General features: G+C 36.5%; 1 protein-coding gene across 1 annotated transcript in view; it reads left to right on the forward strand.

The window, feature by feature from the left end:
* Positions 1–1,804: 1,804 nt before the first annotated feature.
* mvda (mevalonate (diphospho) decarboxylase a) overlaps positions 1,805–19,335 on the forward strand; it is a 47,800-nt gene continuing 30,269 nt past the window's right edge. Inside the window, exons 1-4 of the mRNA XM_058752263.1 lie at positions 1,805–2,187; positions 2,790–2,860; positions 2,989–3,103; positions 3,193–3,339. Of these exons, the coding sequence (XP_058608246.1) occupies positions 2,106–2,187; positions 2,790–2,860; positions 2,989–3,103; positions 3,193–3,339 (415 nt within the window). The 5' untranslated portion in view covers positions 1,805–2,105. The remainder of the gene's footprint in view (positions 2,188–2,789; positions 2,861–2,988; positions 3,104–3,192; positions 3,340–19,335) is intronic.

A 19,335-nucleotide genomic window follows, 5' to 3' on the forward strand; every position in this document is an offset into this window, starting at 1 on the left:
AAAGACTTAAACTACTTCAGTCTCTGTGCATTGAATGTATTTAATACACGAGTTTCACAATTTGAGTTAAATTACTGAAATAAATTTCCACAACATTCTAATTTATTGAGATGCACCTGTACAAGCAAATGGGTGAACTCCATGCTGGTAGTGATAGCGCTTTCCTATGCTGGCGGAAGTAAGAATACCCTTCTTCGCGTCAGAACGGAAGTTGTGCGACGTCATGTGAAAAGGGCCTATTGTCTGTAGACCTCTGAGACAGGATTGCATCGAGGCACAGATCTGGAGAAGGGTACAGAAAAATTTCTGCAGCATTGAAGGATCACAGAAGCATGTAGTCTCTGTTACCCTTAATGGAAGAAGTTTGAAACAAGTAAATTTGCTACCTATCACATTCTGTTTTATTAACGTCTACACCTAACCCTAAACCTACCCTTTACAATAATGCAAATACAGTAATTATTGTTATTCAGCGTGACGAAAATGATACGATATTGATGTGTGCATGCCCAGCATGCATAAAGTATATTAAGATTGTGTCTTTAGAACTAGTGTGACCAAGGAGCAGTTAGTCAAGAGATAATCAGTCTCACTTTTGGCAATCTACATTTTTGTAACTGACTTTAAAAAGTTAATTATGACCAGTCTATATGAAAACAAATTAGATGGATACATTTTTAAGGCCCCAGGTAGCTGTAACTGTATCCCTTTCTAGCCACATCTCGTGGCTACTTAACCACGCCCCTCCAACCATTAAACTCTGTTTATTCTTTCGCCCAGCTCCAGCACTCACTTCTGCTGACTGCACGCTCACCTCCCCAAACGGATGAGGCATTTTTACTTGTATAATAGTATACATTGTACACTATTCATTGAAATGACAGGGGGCAACTCAAAGTAATTGCCCTGTTTGCTATGAGTGAGAAATGGAAAGGACCAGTGCTAATTTTTTCAATGGCTCTGCAATGGAGTTTACCTGTTTACCTGTTCATTAATGTTATTATTATTATACAAACTAGTATTTATTAATGGTTATAGCGATGAATGTTACATTTGCATATTCTACGAATAAGTATGAAAAAATGGCGAGAAGCCGCTGAGGCTCTGTCATTTTTATTTTATTTACCTCATGAGTGTTTGTTACAGTACACCTGCAAATCTGTTAATTAGCTGCAACAGTCATACAATAATAAACATATACGTTTTGATTATATTTATTAGATACATAATGTGGGTTTTGAATAGGCTGTGTATTTTAAATTTGAGAGTAAAGTAAATTTAGTAAAGTAAATCTTGCCCACAACACATTCGCTTTGGAAGAGGATTCCGTTCAGAATTACAAATTCTATAAGAACTACAAACATGGTGGATGTGCGTGAGACCGTTGGTAGAGACGTGGAGTTATTAATAATTATATTTTATTTGCAAGAACATTAAGTTTTATAATACGAATAACACAGATACTTTTAAAGTGCATTACTAGGAAAAATAAATGACAGAATTTTAGATATCCTTTAATATGGCTAGGTTTGATAGATTTCCGGGTTACGGCTGAAGGACAGGAAAAATGGGTTAAGGCTAGATGGGACACAGCTGCGGCTACTGGCCATGCGCACATCAATATAGCGTAATTTTTGTCACACTGTACAACAATAATTCCGGCCGTAGCTGTATCCCTTAGCCACAACCAGAAAAATGCGGGGCTAGGAAACGAGGAAGTATCAATTTTAGAATCACCCACTGTGCTTGGTTATAAAAGTACACATGATCCAGTTGGCCGTGACGTTTTCTCCAATGGTGGAGCCGCGGAGGTTAGTATCTCCCAATAATAAGGCCATCTCTGGTTCTGGTAAGACCATGGTCCGACGCCAATGATTGGGTCACTTTAATATAGGGTTGTACGGTGAGCTCTCTAATTGGTCAAATACGGATCCTCGTGTTCAGCGTGAACCAATCCACACTCAAGGTTGTGTTACATTTGCTTTCACACTATGTTTCACGCTGTTAAACAATAGCTGGTAACCAGCGCAAGTTGTATTTGTTAATAATCTTTCACTTTTGTTAAATTATCTGCGCGGCAATTATCTGTCGATTTTTATAAATTTATGAATATGCCAGAAAACGATAAACAAAATCTCGCTATGGTCACCTGCACGGCACCGGTAAACATCGCTGTCATCAAATACTGTAAGTGTGCATGTCCTAATCTATCAAAGTTCAGTAACAGTAACATTCAGTTATGATTGTTATGATGTAAGATGATCATTATTTTTGTTTTGAGAAAGTGTTCAGTGTCTTCTTTTTGTAATTTACCAAGTCCATGTCATTTTCATGTTTGTAACCGTTTATATACACCGTGGCAGCAAAGAGTATTTGTTAAATTACTGTAGGTTTGAAATGCTAAAACATAGTGCTGAGGATAAAGGCAAAACATATTGTAACACTTTGTGTTTGTAAAACTTTAGTGGAATATGCTTATAGTGATGAACTACACCTGTGGTTATTCTGCTAACTGTATGATCTACTAAAATCACCAAAACACTAAAAAGGCAGGAAGAAAAATTAAATAATAATGAAGAAAAGACACTTTATACAAAGTAGTGACAGTCACACATTTGTTAGTGTGAATTAAGTGACCAAATACATTTTGGTGACAGGGTCTACACTTTCTGTAAATAATATTAATTTTATTAACAATAAAATGTTCAATGAAAATTTACAGGAAATAACATTGAACATGTTCGGCTTATATTTTCATCTGTTTTGTTGTATTATTGACATTGAAACAGGGGGGAAACGTGATGAAGATATCATTCTGCCAATCAATTCATCCCTCAGCGTAACATTGCATCAGGACCAGGTGAATGATATTCCCAATATTATTAACCCTGTCAGCATCTGTCGTTGTACCTCAGTTCATTTAAAGAGCTCCAGATTATTAGCTCAAACAATGAAGTCACCATTATATACTTAAACTCTCTTTCTCAGCTCAAAACAACCACAACAATTGCATGCAGCAGAAATTTCCAGCAAGACCGCATCTGGTTGAATGGCAAAGAAGAGGATATCAGCAACCCCCGGCTGCAGTCATGTCTGCAGGAGAGTATGTTTCTGACTTTCAGAACATTAAAATAAGTTAAACTGTATGTCAGGAGCTGTTATTGTGATGTTAATCTCATTTAAATTCACCAGTTCGAAGGTTTGCTCGCAAGAGACGAAATACTGGTGATTCAACTTCTGACGTCAACAGTGTGTCGCATAAGGTCCATATTTGCTCTGTGAATAATTTTCCAACTGCTGCTGGCCTGGCATCATCTGCATCAGGCTACGCCTGTCTGGGTGAGTGAAAACAATTTGCATATACAGTTGCAGTCAAAATTATTCAACCCCCTTAACCTGTAAGACATTCTGCTCCCGTGAACATAACTTTATGAAAACAGTTTAACCAAGGCATCAGTTATGGGGTTAGGATTGTTGCATATTTCCAGATAAATATATTTTGAGACACAAATAAAGGTAAAGATATTTACAATTATTAAACAAATTTAAAAATAAGATCCACAAATATATACAGGAGTTTCACAAAAAAAAAATTATATACAAAAAAAAAAAAAATTAACAAATGAATAAAATGAGATTTGCTTCCGCCTAATTAACATTATGTATTGTCATTGCACTAATTATGTGTTTAGAATTATACCTACTAATGTAGCTTATAATTGACTAGGCAAATAAATATATATGATATATGATGAAGATAGAATATGGTAAATTCCCATATGGTAAAATCAGTTTGTTTATTTATTGCTGGTGTAGGCCTACAGAATTACAGTCATGATTGAGTGAGATTTATACATCATCTGAAAGCTGAATAAATAAGCTTTCCATTTATGTATGGTTTATGATGGGACAATATTTGGCTGGAATCAAAATACTGAATAAAGAAAATCACATTTAAAGTTGTCCAAATGAAGTTCTTAGCAATGCATATTACTAATAAAAAAAAATCCTATTTACAGTATGAAATTTACAAAGTATCTTCATGGAACATGATCTTTACTTATCCTAATTTTTGGCATGAAAAAAAAAAAAATCGAAATAATTTTGACCCATACAATGTATTTTTGGCTATTGCTACAAATATTCCAATGCTACTTATGACTGGTTTTGTGGTCCAGGGTCACATATAAGCTTTATTGGCATGATTGTTGGCATTTACAGTATTTACAAAACATAAGTGGAACATAAAACAAATAAAGTGATTTAAAAAAATATTGCATTTAAGTATTGGTGAATAAGTTTTAAAAGACTTTGAGATGAAAAAAAAAAAACCTGTACATATTTTTTTAACATGTATTAATAATTAAAAAAAAAAAAATTTTCAATAAAAAAAACTTTGTTTCTTATCTAATTATCAATTTAATTTTTTTTTTTTTTTTTGGTGAAACTCTGTATATGTGACTTGTGCTGGCAAAATGAGTCACAATGAGCAAAAATAAGTTATTTTTATTTTCAAAAAGAATTAAAATTAAAAGACCTACAAAATGATAAATGATTTGTTGGAATCAGACGAAAAATGACAGAGTTAAACCCATTTGAAATCGACAAAGTCAAGTCAGCAAAGTCAGTTCTGAGAAAACTCAAATTGAAGTTTTCTGAACGTTCCAAAGCAAAATCACCATGCAACATTGCATTGTTTCCTCCACTCCCTTTCTTAATATTAATTACTATATAAATAATCACAATATAGCCATTTTTTATTTAATCTTTGTTATTAAAAATAATAACAGATGCAAAAAAAAGAACAAAAACAGTAGAACAATATAAGAAAGAAAAACAAATAGGCCTAGTGCATTACTTTTTTCATTTCACATCTAAACAAAAGCATTCAAGTAAGAAAACAAATAATCAAATGTAAAAATCACTTCAGTGTGTTCATTACAAATAAATTGATTATTAAAACTACAAAAGCAGTTCAATCAAGAGCAGCGATCTTTTCTTTTATTGTTTGATTAACATTAATGAGACAGACGGCCTGTAGCCTGTAGTGAGTCCTAGTGTACTGTACTGCACAGATCTAATATAATGTTACACATCAGATGTTTTCCCCAACAGTTCCCCAAAGTTCACTTAAGACATAACAGATTATTTTTGTGTGAATTAGTGTTGTCACAGTACCAAAATTTCAGTATTCGGTACCGATACCAATGAAAATCCACGGTTCTCGGTACCAATTTCGGTACCACATGCTAATTAAAAACCACACTATTTTTAATAATAAAGTCAAACAAAAATAAAATGTACAAAAATCAATGCCATTCTTTATACTTATTTAAATTGTTTCAAGTTTTTCTGCAATTAATAAAAGTATGAAAAACAGTAAGCAGTAAAGTTTCACCCACATTTAATTTTGTCTTTTAATTAATGAAATTGAAACACATTTTATTTTTTTGGTAAATAAAGGGGATATGGAAGAAATATTGTGTGATTATTTCTTTAAAAATAAATATGAACTTTTTTCAATAGTAGTAATAGTATCACATACATTCTACTAAATAATAGTAATATATTTCTGGCACAATGTCTTTAAGATAAACGTTTATTTTGACGGGTTACCGTGAATACCTTTTATTTCTGTGTGTAGCTATATGATATGATGCTGGTTTTACTCAAATGAAACGGTAAAATGCTCGTGAAGTGACTCTCAGAGCAGTTCTGGAGATGTTGTTTATGTATTTATGTCCTCATTGAGACGGCAGATGCTGAAATCACCGCGAGCGTCAGGCGCGCTTCAGTGTGTGTAGTTAAAAAATAATAAAACGCACGTCTCTGCCATTCATTCACACAGAGACTCGCAGAACATGCGGGATTCATATCTGAATCGACTTTTGCGGCTTAATATTTACTAGTCCGCGTCGTGATTTGATTTAAGTGTAATGACCTACTTTTGATTGATTCATCCAAACTTTGACAAATTCCGTGGCATTCCGTGCTAAACTGTAAATTCCTTTTTTATAACTGGATTCCGAGATTCCGTCAACGTTTTCTGCATCGCGGAAATCATCGGGCCGTATGCGTCAAGAACCGGGTTGACCGGGTACTCGATACCACCGGTACTTAAAAAAACCTGGTACCGTGACGTTTTCATTTTTTTAGTACCGACTTGGTACCGAAGTACCGGGTCTTTTGACAACACTAGTGTGAATAGCCTACTTAAATACTGTAATACTGTTTATACAGTCTGTGTGAATATTTATCGGGATCGCATGCTGACGGAAATGCCTTTATGTGCACGATTCATATATTAGTTAGCGGCAGCACAAGAAGCAAGCAGAGAAAAGGGTACTGCTCTTAAAAAAAAAAACTTACAAATAAAGATAATTTTAGATTCATTAGTTTCATTACTGTTTGGAGCATTGGGATTGCTAGATGAGGGCTTAATGAACTCATTTTTGTGAAAACCTAATTGACATTTTTCACTTTTTTTATCTGTAGCGCAAAATTAGCCCGTGCGCATTCTGACTCATTTTTCCAGCACGGGTATATTTGTGCATCTGCTTCTTTTTATTTGTGAATTTGTTCAACATTTGTGAACTTCTTTACATTTATTTGTGGCTCAAAATCTGTTTATCTGGAAATATGGAACTATTATAACCTCATAATGAGTAAACTATTTAATAAATAAAACTTTTAATACACATTTGAGTGATTCTGACAACTTAAAGTTGACGAAAAATCAAATACGCTCTAAAAATGAATGTACAAAATTATTCAACCCCAAAAAGCCAAGATTTGTAGGTAATCTTTTTCTTTGTAACCTCCAATAAACCTTGCCTCTAAGTGCTTACAAGCTTCTGACACCTCTCTTTTGGAAACTTGGCCTGTTCCTCACTTGCAAAACATCCAGATCCTTAATCATCTTTGATTTGTATGTTGCCACTGCTTTCAAATTCCACCAAATATTTTTAATGAGATTTAAACCTCGGGACTAAACAGGCCACTTATAAACATTCTACAACTGGTCCCTGAACCAGACTTACTGAACCAAATGGTAGATTAGCATATGAACTTTAGGATGGTTGCCCTACTGAAAAGTCCAATGATCATCACCTTCAGTCTATGCACCAAAAATATTTCAGTCTTTGCTAAAATGGCCTGATATTTCGAACAATCTATGATGTCCTTTATACAGTCAAAATGTCCACTTTCTGCAAAGCATAACAATAACAATTCTGGCCCACATCCTTGTTCGACCATGGTGATGGTTTTCTTCTGCTCATAAGCCTTGCCTTTTATGCACCAGACATACCCCTTATCAACGAATCCAAAAAGATCCAGTTTGGTCGCTTCACTCCATAAAACATTCTTCCAGAATTCCACAGGTCTATCCAAATTACATTTTGCATATTAGAATGTTTTTTTTTCCTCCTTTCATCAAGTCAAGTTTTAATATTTTGGCATTATATCAAGGATTTTTCTCAGCTGCTTTTTCTTCAGCGCCCTCAAAGGTTTTTCTGAACTTTAGCACATGCATGGGTTAAATTTATGTATGCGTAACAGCTCAAGATAATGAATTTTTGTTACAGAGTTTCCAAAGGCTTACATTCTGTTTTATCTCAATTTTGGAACCTACCATACAAAGAATTATTCAACAGCAATGTTGAATAATTATGACATTCAACATTGCTATGGTATTTACAATAAAACCCTATAACTCAAAAATATTAAATATGAATTTACACATTATCACTTTTAACATGCCACTAAATGGTTGTAGGTGCAAAAAAATACAGCAATGGGTTCTATTTACACTAAGTGAAAATAGCAGTATTTTTTAACGATATTCTATTCACACTAAGTGCAAATAGCTATAGATTCTATTTACACTGTTAAAATAGCAAGATTTTCTGCTATTTATACTACTTATTGCAAATATTGGCAATTATCTGAACCTCAGTATTGTAGTACATAATAAAACAGTACGCAATAATAACGTATTGAGTGTAAATGATAGTTTTAATTCATATTAGGCTATTAAATGGATGCCACCTTATTGGGACAATAAAGCCCTCCCTACACCTACCCTAACCCTACCCGATACTTTATTTTCAACTTTTTGATTATTTCCTTCCTTCATTTTTTTTTTTTTTTTTAAATAAATGCCTTTCCGATGCGATATGAGATTTGAAAAGGTAGAAAAAAAGTTCGGCAAAAGGCAGGTTCGAACTCGGGTCGATCGCGTCAAAAAGCACATGCCTTATCATCTTCGCCACTGAAACTGATGAGCAACAAGCATCTTTTGCAGTGTTGACTATCCCAATCACACATTGGTGGGTGGAGTTAGTGTAAATAGCCTTTGCCAACAAGGCGGGCTATTTGCACTTAGTGTAAATAGACACTCCGAAAAAATAAATGGTTACACTTTATTTTAAAGTCCAATTCTTGCTATTAACAAACCATTAACTATGACTTTTGCCTCAATAAACTCCTAATTTGCTGCTTATTAATAGTTAGTAAGGTAGTTAAGTTTAGCTTTGTGTAGGATTACGGATGTAGACTATGTTGTAGCGTTTGGACCAATCAGACACATTTATTCATTATATTTAATGAATAATCCAGCAAACCCTCTCATTCAACAAACAATCTGTGAGGGTCTATGGACCCTTCCCCTGAAAAAGCACCCTAAAGGGCTCAGTTACCAGGGAAACCATCTGATAAGACTGTTTTATTGCTCAAAAGTATGTGAGATGCACAGTGCAGTAAGAACAGACCCTTCTGAAACCCACGCAATGCCCATAAAAACCATCAAGAACTTTCCTCCTTTTACTCATAGACAAACCTTTCTACGAATAAACATGCATCCCAGGACATTGTGTGTATGATTTTAACTTGTATTGTATAGTGTCTCTTACATTGTAGTTTGTTGTATGCACGCTTTATGAGTGAAGTACTAGTTAATGTAACCCAACCTATATCGTGTCACCTACCAAATGAATGCTCATTTGGTGATGCCCTCTTTGGTGTACACCACCTCCTCATAGAATGCCATGTGTGTTTGTAACTTAATCAAAGTATAGACTGCCAGAGCCATTCGAACCATGCTCTCAGACAAAGGGTCATACCCCCCCTCCCAATATATCCAGCCTCCCGCTTGGAAATTCAGCCTTTTTCATTGGTCAAGCCCATCCTGGGAGGTAAGACGCTTCCCTTACTTTAAAGGGCTCACGCACAGGTCCTCCTTCTCTTCTGCTAAATCTTCTGATTGCTGCCCGTGTGGAGTGACTCACGGAGAGCCTGAGCCGGTGCGGGTGCGCCCGCCAGGCCCCAACATATAGAGCCGTGTGCGATTCAGACTAATACCACTGGAGTTGGTCCTCACTCAACCCTGGAATTCACCATCATGGAAATACCCTCGATCAGACAATTCTCTCTCTCTGCTCCCAGCAGTCTCTGCATCTTCATCTCTGGATTGTGGCCTGCAGTTCCACTGCGGCCCACAGGGCCAGCAGGCCCCATTTACACCCAGCCATGTGCTTACTTAGGAGAGAGGACTCTCTCAACCACAACAGAGTCAAGAACAACCTTGGAGTTTCAAGAGATTGCAACTTGCATCGAATGGAACCATCCAGACCTTCTTCAGAGGCTTCACAAGACTCTCGTTCCACAGCCAAGTCAAATGCAAGTATCGTTCCTTTCACCACACAGAGGTTTGTTGTAAGCCATCGTATACTGTGCTTTGAATTAGAGACTGATGGCTCTTTCAGATGGTCAACTCAGCCTCATTTCCCCTGTTTCTGTCTGGTTTCATTCATCCAGTCTCACTTATCCTTCCCATGTACCATGTATGTGTGATTTGTGTGTGTGTATGTGTGTTTGTTTAGTCTAGTTATGTGTTTGTGATTTAGTTAATAAAACTTTGTGCACAATACATATGAGTATTTGTTTCTGATTCCCTGCTTGCAACAAAGTCAACGATTTTGATCTTGTTATATGCTCTGAGTAGTACTGTACCTTAAAAAGGGTATTTCTCTTACCCTGGAAATTAAGATTTCTTTGAATTCATAAATAATCAACACTGAGCGTTCGCTAGACGACCTGGTCAATTGATTGTACTGTAAATTCTCCTTTATCAAGCTAATTTATTAAGTTATCCAAATATTATAATTAATTATAAAGAGTTATGATTAATTATTAATATTCCCCCTTTAAGCTAATTTGCTACATATTTTGGTGGAGAACGGTGGCATCGTTTTAAACATTGTTGCAAGCAGACCCAGTAATCAATCTTATGTGTTTGTCTCATATGTTTTATTAACTTGTATGTGCACGTACCAGTTTCTGATCAAGATCAGAGAAAACTATAGCTTGAGTGCACTTTTCCAAACAGTACAGAAGTTATTCAATGCTATAATGCATGTTCAAATCATACGATAAAAAACTAACCTGATATTAGTGAAGAAATCCTAATTTCTGTTGTTAGTAGAGCATAAGCCTTCTCTGACGAAGAAATCTCAAGATTAGCTCTTGCCATTTAAATGGTACCAGAATAAATCGGTCTGACCTTTTGCGAAGAAATCCCCACTTTCAGCACTGTTGTAGGTGATCTGAGCGATGCTCCTCATTTCACCGATTTAAGACCTTATTATGTGTTACATATCATTGCATTCATATTGATTCGCTGATGTGAAACATTTACATCAAATTAATGGTGTTATTCTAGTGTAGCTAACAAATTCACCATTGCCTGGGAAGTGAACATGCTGTTTTGATTTGTGAATGAGTTGCATGTGACGTCATGACTGAGCACACCTCATCTGACCACATGTGAGTTTCCTGTGCATGCTCACATCATGGATCAATCGCTGCTCCGCTTGGACTGTGTTGTGAGCTTGCATTGGTCTCCTAGCAACACGTGACCCTGGAAGTGTGAGCAGACTGTCTGCAATCTGATAACAGCACCCACTTCACAGACCTTTGTGTAAAGAAACAACTGTGTGTAGCTAGCTCTCCAGCAGCCCTAAATGCATACAAGCTAAAGCCCTCTACCTCAGCTGATAGCTGTTAGCACTCAGCCAACACTTAGTGTACGTGCGAGTGTAGAGTGTAACATTTAAACCAAAGACTACCGACTTTGGGATATTTTGGATTAAGGGACTTTGATTTGAACTAGTGATGGGAGAGTCAAAGCTTCTCAAGGGTTTGAATCAAATGAATCAATTGTGCCACAAATGATTCACTGTTTCGAAGCGCTCTGTGCTGGTAACCCCTGCTGGTCAGAACAGTGTAAGTGCAGTGAAAATTCAATTCAACTAAACACCTTACCAAATCAATAGCCAATGTGTTATTGAAGGTGTAATCAATTAAAGGCAATTAACGATCTCTAATACACTTAAATATTAAGGGTCTTTTAATACGTTATACTTAAGAAAACTTAAAGACCAATAGGAGACTTTTAGATATGCCTCCTCCCTTTATTAAATGCGTCGCTAAATCTGTACAAATTTATAAATTGACACGAGTTCACATACAAATCATAGACACTGGTTCGAACCATTAAACACATCGAACCATTGAATTGAAACAGCTATGATGTGTAAAGAAGCCTTGTTTACTGAAATCACATGACTTTAGCAGTTTGATGCACGCTCTGAATCATGGATTCAAGAAAAAGAGATTTTTTCTTACTGAGGTTCCGAAGCTCCACAAAGCATGCCAAAGACCCCCATTACTAGTTGAAACCATTTTTTTTCTCTCTCTACCCCCTCACTCTTGGTTTCACTCTCCGTCAAAATCCATATAATATATTGGGTTTTGTAGATCAGAGTCAATGGGGTCTTAAGAACACTTCTGTTTTATCTGTGTTGGCTAGAATTCGATTTTAGTCTATCTCTATTTTATCTCATTTCATTTATATATGTTTATTTAGCCTGAATATCCCTATTCAGCCACATGCAATTTAATTAAATTTGGTATTTAATTGAATCAATGTGCTTATACACCTTTTGTTTTAGTTTCCTGTAGCTATAAGGACACTCTACTTTTACTCTTCATTTTGACTTTATTCCTCTTTTCTATTTTATCTCATTTATTTACCTTTGTTTCAGGCTGAATATCCCTATTCAGCTAAGCTGAATTTAATTACATTTGAAATTTAATTAAATCAGTCTGTTTATTTACCTTTCCTTCAGTCTTCTAGAGCTATAAGGGAATTCTACCTTGACTATTACTTTATTTTAGTTATTTTACCATCACCATCTTCACTTTTTGTATAGGATTACAGTAGTTCTAGCAACTGTTGCTTCCTTAAATTAAGTGGGGACACTTAATTTCTAGCGATTATCGCCGATTTGATTGCACAGATACTATTTAAACTAAACTGAGCTAGACAATGACATCTCTGAATTCAATAATGAAATGCCTTTAACTGAAAATTGAGTGTTTAATCTTATCATTATACATTACTGACACTCTATCCTCCAATTTGATACTGTTAAGTGCTTTGACACAATCTGTATTTGACTTGACTTGACTTAATGAGTTATACAGGTTATTAGTAGCCTAATCCCTGTTTCCTCTCTACCCCTCCTCACTCCTCAGTGCCAGGCCTAGTACATTGATGTGCAGTTACTGTTCAACACAATGTAGGCCCCAGATAGAACTAGAAACACTTCCCATTGTTTCTTTATCTTTTTGACCTCGAGGTAAGTTTATGAGTCTGTTGCAGCATCACCTACAAGTGACATCTGCTTAGCCATATCTCCTAGCAAAAACTAAATAGGTAAAATCCTCTTTCTTCCTTTTTCTTTTTGATTTCATCTTATTGTTTTATTTCAGATTTGTTTTATTTGTTACCCTCGTAGTGACATTTGAGAAGAACCATCAGTGTTTTGAGTAATAGTTTGACGGCATGTAAAGGCCCAGTCGTCAGTCTACGCTTCTTGCAGCCATCAACAAAGATACTCAAAGTCCTTAGTTCTGTTCACCAACACTAAATGGTAGCAACCTGCCTTACTAGTTGCCCCAGCCTGGACAACCGGGAGCTGACCAGCATCATCTCCTCCTTGGCCCACAATCTCAAGGGCCTCAGACAGGAGGTAAATTAACTGAAACTGCAAGTCACAGAGCTCCCAAGGGAACCGACACCTGCTCAGCGAGAGACGGCACAGAACAGATGCAAGGAACCTGACAGAGTGGAGTAACAAAAGGAAATCACCAGTCTTCAGGAGGCTCTTACAGCTGCTGAACATCAAAAGCAGCTGGAAAAAGTCACCAGACAGGACTTGGAAAGAGAATTGTTTCACAAAAGGACACCGTTAGAAACAGCGTATGTGGAACTTAATGAGAAGACACACTAGAGCTAAGGCCTTAGAAGGCCATCTACATGCAGCCAGAGCTGAAGTCCAAACCCTGACTCAGCAATTCTGCAACATTAACCGTCTGAGGGTGTTTTGGGGCCCCCGAGAAGTTTTGACATGCCCTGACATTTGTGCTTTTTTCAGTTGCTTATAAACATTTGAATGGCTAAAGTCTAAAAACACTGTATTCAGCACAAACTGGGCTACAATAATATGTGAGCAGCATGTACGTACGTGATTGCGTTTTTGAGAAAACAACGTTTATGCGTGGTTAGAAAAAAACTAAAATTTTAAAGTAACTGAAATAAGGCCATAAAACACATACAGAACATTTGTTCACAAGACTTTTGAGAACTGGATCTTGTAGCCTAGAATTTTTGCTTCAAAATGATCTGAAAATAATCTTAACTCACTCATTCAGAGAAAACAATTGATTTAAATTTTCTAAGTCACTTTTTGAGTAGAAAGGCTCTATGCGAGAGGGCGTGAACTATCCTGGATAATGCTGTGACTCACACCTGAGAAGGCCCGCATAATGAGCTCCATAATGAGCCCCCCCCCACTAAAATAAGCATGTTGATAGGCTTATCAGGAGCAACAATATTATTACATTAGCAATCACCAATATTGCCCACTGGATTTTATAACATAGATGCACACATGCTTTGCATGTATTATCATACAATACAAAAACAACATTTTATAACTGAGAAACAAAATTATTATTGTTAAGCTCATTATAAACATGTTTGAGCAGGTATTTGCAAACAGAGTAGGCTACTTCACAGTAAAGATTGGTCTAAACTTTCTTAGACATTACTTCTAAGAAACGTCCTCACGTCGTGCAACATTTAAATGCAATGAAAGGTTGCCTATCGTATTTCAAAATGTTGCACTCGATTTCACACATTTTATTCTGGAGTTATAGTTTGGGAAAAGTTCACCTAGTAAATGCGTTCAACTGTGTCACAAACAACACATTATCGAATGCCAATAAGAAACATTACTTACTCTGTATAAAATCGCCGGCTCCAGCTGCGCTCGCGTTCTGTTTGTGAGGTAAACAAAGCTTTTTCCTCTCAGCGCGTCTTCCGGGGGTACAGACAAGACTTTTTCCTCTCAGTGCATTTCTGAGGTAAATACAAGGCTTATTCTTCACAGAACTGAAAAGTATCTGAGATGAACGCGTTGCTGCTTTGTTTATGGTGGTGTGGGCGTTTACACGTGTCTCACGTGGAGATTTGTAATATCAATAGCACGAGCAGCGCGTGGGCGTGACCTAATTAGAGATAATGAGACCAGACGGAAAAACTGGACATGTCCTTGGTTTTATACAGATTACTTTATCAGAGAATATTTGTTTTCGGTAAGACTTACTTCATTTAAGAGTAGACATGTATTTCTCATGTCTCTGTGTTGAGTATTTGCTGAGTTGGTTCATTTTAGTGACGTGTTTCAAAAAGCAGTTCGCGGAGAGAGTGAAGACTGAGAACGCACCCTGTTTGTTTTCTTTATTCTTCAAAAGCACAAAGTTTAGTTGTTATTATGAGTGTATATAAATAAAAGTAGACCCCTTACAGATTCGAATGGTGTATTCCAAAAGCCCTCTGCTTTACACTTCACAAGTCAACTTCCTGAAAACCTCTGCAGCTGCAGAAGGAAAGGGATTAATTCAGGCAAGCCCTGAAACAGCACATTGCGTGACACTCCAAGACCTCAACCGAATGGCCAGAAACATCCCTGCATTCACACCAGAAGGCACCCAGCATTGCCACAACGCAAGACCCTCCTACAAAGAGACTCGGCATAAGACATAGAACATTTAAAATAGATGAAAACACGTGCTCAAAGAGAAGCAATAGTTTGCATTAGCAAATTTAGGATTTTGCTGATTGAACGGAAATCTTGAGAGTAAGTGTAAGCCCCACATGTCAACCGACTCTGCCCGGCTCTTTTGAAACCTACAGACATTTGCTACACACTGTTTGAATTGGCACTGCTGTGCATTGGTTGCCATGACAATGAAACACCACAGGAAACACCAACTCCAGGTGTTTGTCACAGGAAACACCAACTCCAGATAGCGCATACATCATGACACCAGACTGTAAGCAAACCACCTGAGCCGGTTGAGCTAACACAACCTCAACCTTAACTCTTAACTACAGCTTGTGGGTATGCAGTGTAAAGTGATCTAACCCATTTTTATTTAACCCCATTTCTGGTTCATGATTTCTCACTTTTTCTTTCCTTACCTTTAAGTCTTCTCAGATAATTTCACCATTCATCTTACATGTATCCCCTCCTGAGGGCTGTTCAACTAAATTTGCATTTGCTTAATTAAATCAAAATTTAATTACATGTAAATGGTTCAGTTAGATAAGAATTTTTTTTATTATAGATATTGGGAATTGTTCAATAGCACATTGACTAAACTCTATGGAAGGGCACACCCATGCAGGGTTCCCGCAGGTCCTTAAAAAGTCTTAAGTCTTAAATTGTACAAGAAAGTCTTAATTATGATTTAAAGAGGTCTTAAATTTGGGTACAAACCAGAATCCCTATACAGCTTAATGTGAAGATTAAACTTCAAAAGGCTATAAATAAATATGAGCCCAGCACGTTTCAAAGTCCAGTTTTGCTGCTTTGTGTTCTGCTGTTACCGGGGAAACCGTTCGAAAGCGCCTCCTGCTGGCAGAGAATGAATGTGCATGTTCAATAAGGCTGTTGTTGTGAGTAGGGTATTCCTGCGATACCGGAGGCTGTAGTTTCAGAACTGGATTTCCAGGGCCCTATAGTTTTTTTTGTTTGTTTTGTTTTTTAATTATTTAATTATTTATTTATTTTTTGTATGTATGTATTATGTCAGGTCTTCCAGCCAGTCCTATCAAACCTTTATAATTAATCCAGAACGCGGCAGCAAGATTAATTTTTAATAAGCCAAAAATAATGTAAGAGAGAATGAAGAACGTCATACCTCTCTCTATTCTAATTCTTAAAAAAAAAAAAACTTGTCCCTTTTAGACTTGCACTCTAGCTTTTCTAATCTTTTTTGTATTCTATGTTTTCTTTTTATTTATTATACAATTAACAAAAGCAAAAAAGGTCTCTAACACCAGCTTGCTCTATTCTTTTTCTATTCTATGTTTTCTTTTTATTATATAATAAAAAAAAATCTCTTGCTACATGTACTGCGTTAGGCTAAATGAGACTTGTTATAGCACTTGCATATCGTTGCTCTTTTGTTGATTTTGATTGCTTTCATTGTCCTCATTTATAAGTCGCTTTGGATAAAAGTGTCTGCTAAATGACTAAATATTAGTAGCTCATACTATTTTATAGCACTTGCTATTCAATTCTGTATATTATTATTTTTAAGGAATTATGTAGTTATTTAATTTTATACACTTAATTATTGTCCTAACCAACTCCTAAACTCCCTAAACATACCCGTTGGTAACCCTCTTGAAATATTTAACCTAATTTATTTCAATATATTCAATATATTGTGGTTTAAAATTCAGTTTTCTTGGAAAGAAGACTTATGTCTGTGCGAGACTTCAGTTAATTAGCTGCAGCGCTTCACGTCTGATGTGCTGTTTGTTTGCATCTGTTTGTTTGTTTGTTTCTTTGAATCAGGTCTCCTCTGTTGGAATAGATGGTGCTGTCCCAAAAAATAGGGTTCTATGCAGTCCTAGAACTGCAGCCTCCAGTATTGCAGGAACATTGGGTTGTTTTTGTTCAGACCAATGCAAAACTCAACCCATATTTTTACCCTGCAAACACGCAGAGCTGTAAATGTGAACTGATCTATAAGGAGATAATCCATTATAAAAATCTAGACAGTAAAATGTGTTTGTATGTTATTTAATTAATATAATAATTTATTGATAATTGTTTAAATTAATGTAATAATTAATACTTTTGTTTTGTGAAAACTTCTATCTGAACAGTAAATCGTGCTTTTTACATTCATTTTACAGTTTACCATAGACATTGCCCTACCCTGCTCATATGGTATTAATTTTATTTGTGCAGGTCTTAAAAAAGGTCTTAAAAAGTCTTAAATTTGAGCTTAAAAATCCTGCAGCAACCCTGCCATGGTGTGGTCTTGAACACGCAGCAACTGTGACCAACTATGGAGTGATGATAAAAGCAAACCTAACGGTTAATCAAGAGTGCTACTGAGTATTACCAATATCAGGTCACTCCGCTGTTTAATCACTTATTTAAGTTTTTATCCTAAAAATAATAGCAGTCAGCTATTCACTTCTTTATTCTTTATCTATTTGATTTATTTGCATTCACCCCTCTTGTTCTAGTGTGGTTTCATTTCCTCGTAGAGTCGGAAGGAACCAGAGACACTTTTTATTGGTCATTCTGTTTATTCTCAACAAGTGCACTAAGTTCTACGACCCTGCTACACAAGTAGTCTCAATGATTACTAGGGCATAACTATAGTCATGAGCACTGTTAACAAGCATAATCCAAATAGAAAAGCTGTCTTCCTTCTTTTTCCTCTTTTTCTTCACTTCTTAAAGGGATACTCCACCCCAAAATGAAAATTTTGTCATTAATCACTTACCCCCATGTCGTTCTAAACCCGTAAAAGCTTTGTTCGTCTTTGGAACACAATTTAAGATATTCTAGATGAAAACCGGGAGGCTTGTGACTGTCCCATTGACTGCATAGTAAATTGCACCGTCAAGGTCCATAAAAGTATGAAAAACGTAGTCAAAGCAGTCCATCTGCCATCAGAATTTTATGATGTGACGAGAACACTTTTTGTGTGCAAAAAAAAAACGAAATATTGACTTTATTCAACTTTTTCTGCTCCTCCATGACACTTCCTGCAAGCGCGTTCCACAGCCAAGTCAAATGCAAGTATCGTTCCTTTCACCACACAGAGGTTTGTTGTAAGCTATCGTATAATGTGCTTTGAATTAGAGACTGATGGTTCTTTCAGATGGTCAGCTCGGCCTCATTTCCCTTGTTTCTCTCTGGTTTCATTCATCCAGTCTCACTTTCCCTTCCCATGTACCGTGTGTGTGATTTGTGTGTGTGTATGTATGTATGTATGTATGTATGTATGTATGTATGTATATATGTATATATATATATTAGGGGCTGAACGACTTTAGATTTTTTGAAGTCGACTTTTACGTGATTTAAGTCGAGTCGACGTCGACTAGTCGCTGGTGACGTCATCAATAAAACACAAGATGCAAATGTTTTGCAACATGCCACAATTTGCAATTTATTTGTAGGGAAAAAAAAATATATACAAATGCGGTCAAACAGCTCATAACACGTTGCAAAAACAATGCAACATTAGCACTGACTAATTTTAGTGCAAAATAAATGCACAGTCAACACACTGAACACTGCAAGATTCACTAGTTTTAGTGCAAAAGTAATGCATACATCGTCAACACATATAACACTGATTCATATCAAGTGATTTCATAACAACATAACTCACGAAAGACAAAGGCTATGAGCCTACTCACTGTCAGAGTCATGCTCAGTCACATCTTTTACTTTTTGATCCTGGTTTGCGTGCAAGAAAATGAGGGCATCGACATGTGCTGGATGCAGGCTCGTACGCTGTCGGGTAATCGTATTCCCAGCCAGTGAAAAAATTATCTTGCTTGGGGTGCTTGTAGCTGGAACAGCCAAGTAGCTTTTGCTAAGCTTTGCCAAATGGGGAAAATTGTCCTGGTTGCGGGCCCACCATTCCAAGGGGTTCTCCATGGTGGGAATATGTGGTGTTGAGAAATATTGACGTATTTCCTCAGCTGCTGTGGTGTGTCCCGTTTTCCTCCTGCTATGATAGTGCGGCCCAAAAAGTCGGGCCTTTTTCCGGCTTACTGGTTCATCTTGGTTATCAGCTGTCCCCTCACTGCGTACATCTTCACCAAGTTCACCTGGGATGATATTTACACAAGCTATAAGGTTTGTCACACCTGCGTGTTACGGT

Source organism: Onychostoma macrolepis, chromosome 18 (assembly GCF_012432095.1).
Source record: "Onychostoma macrolepis isolate SWU-2019 chromosome 18, ASM1243209v1, whole genome shotgun sequence".
NCBI classification, from domain to species: domain Eukaryota; kingdom Metazoa; phylum Chordata; class Actinopteri; order Cypriniformes; family Cyprinidae; genus Onychostoma; species Onychostoma macrolepis.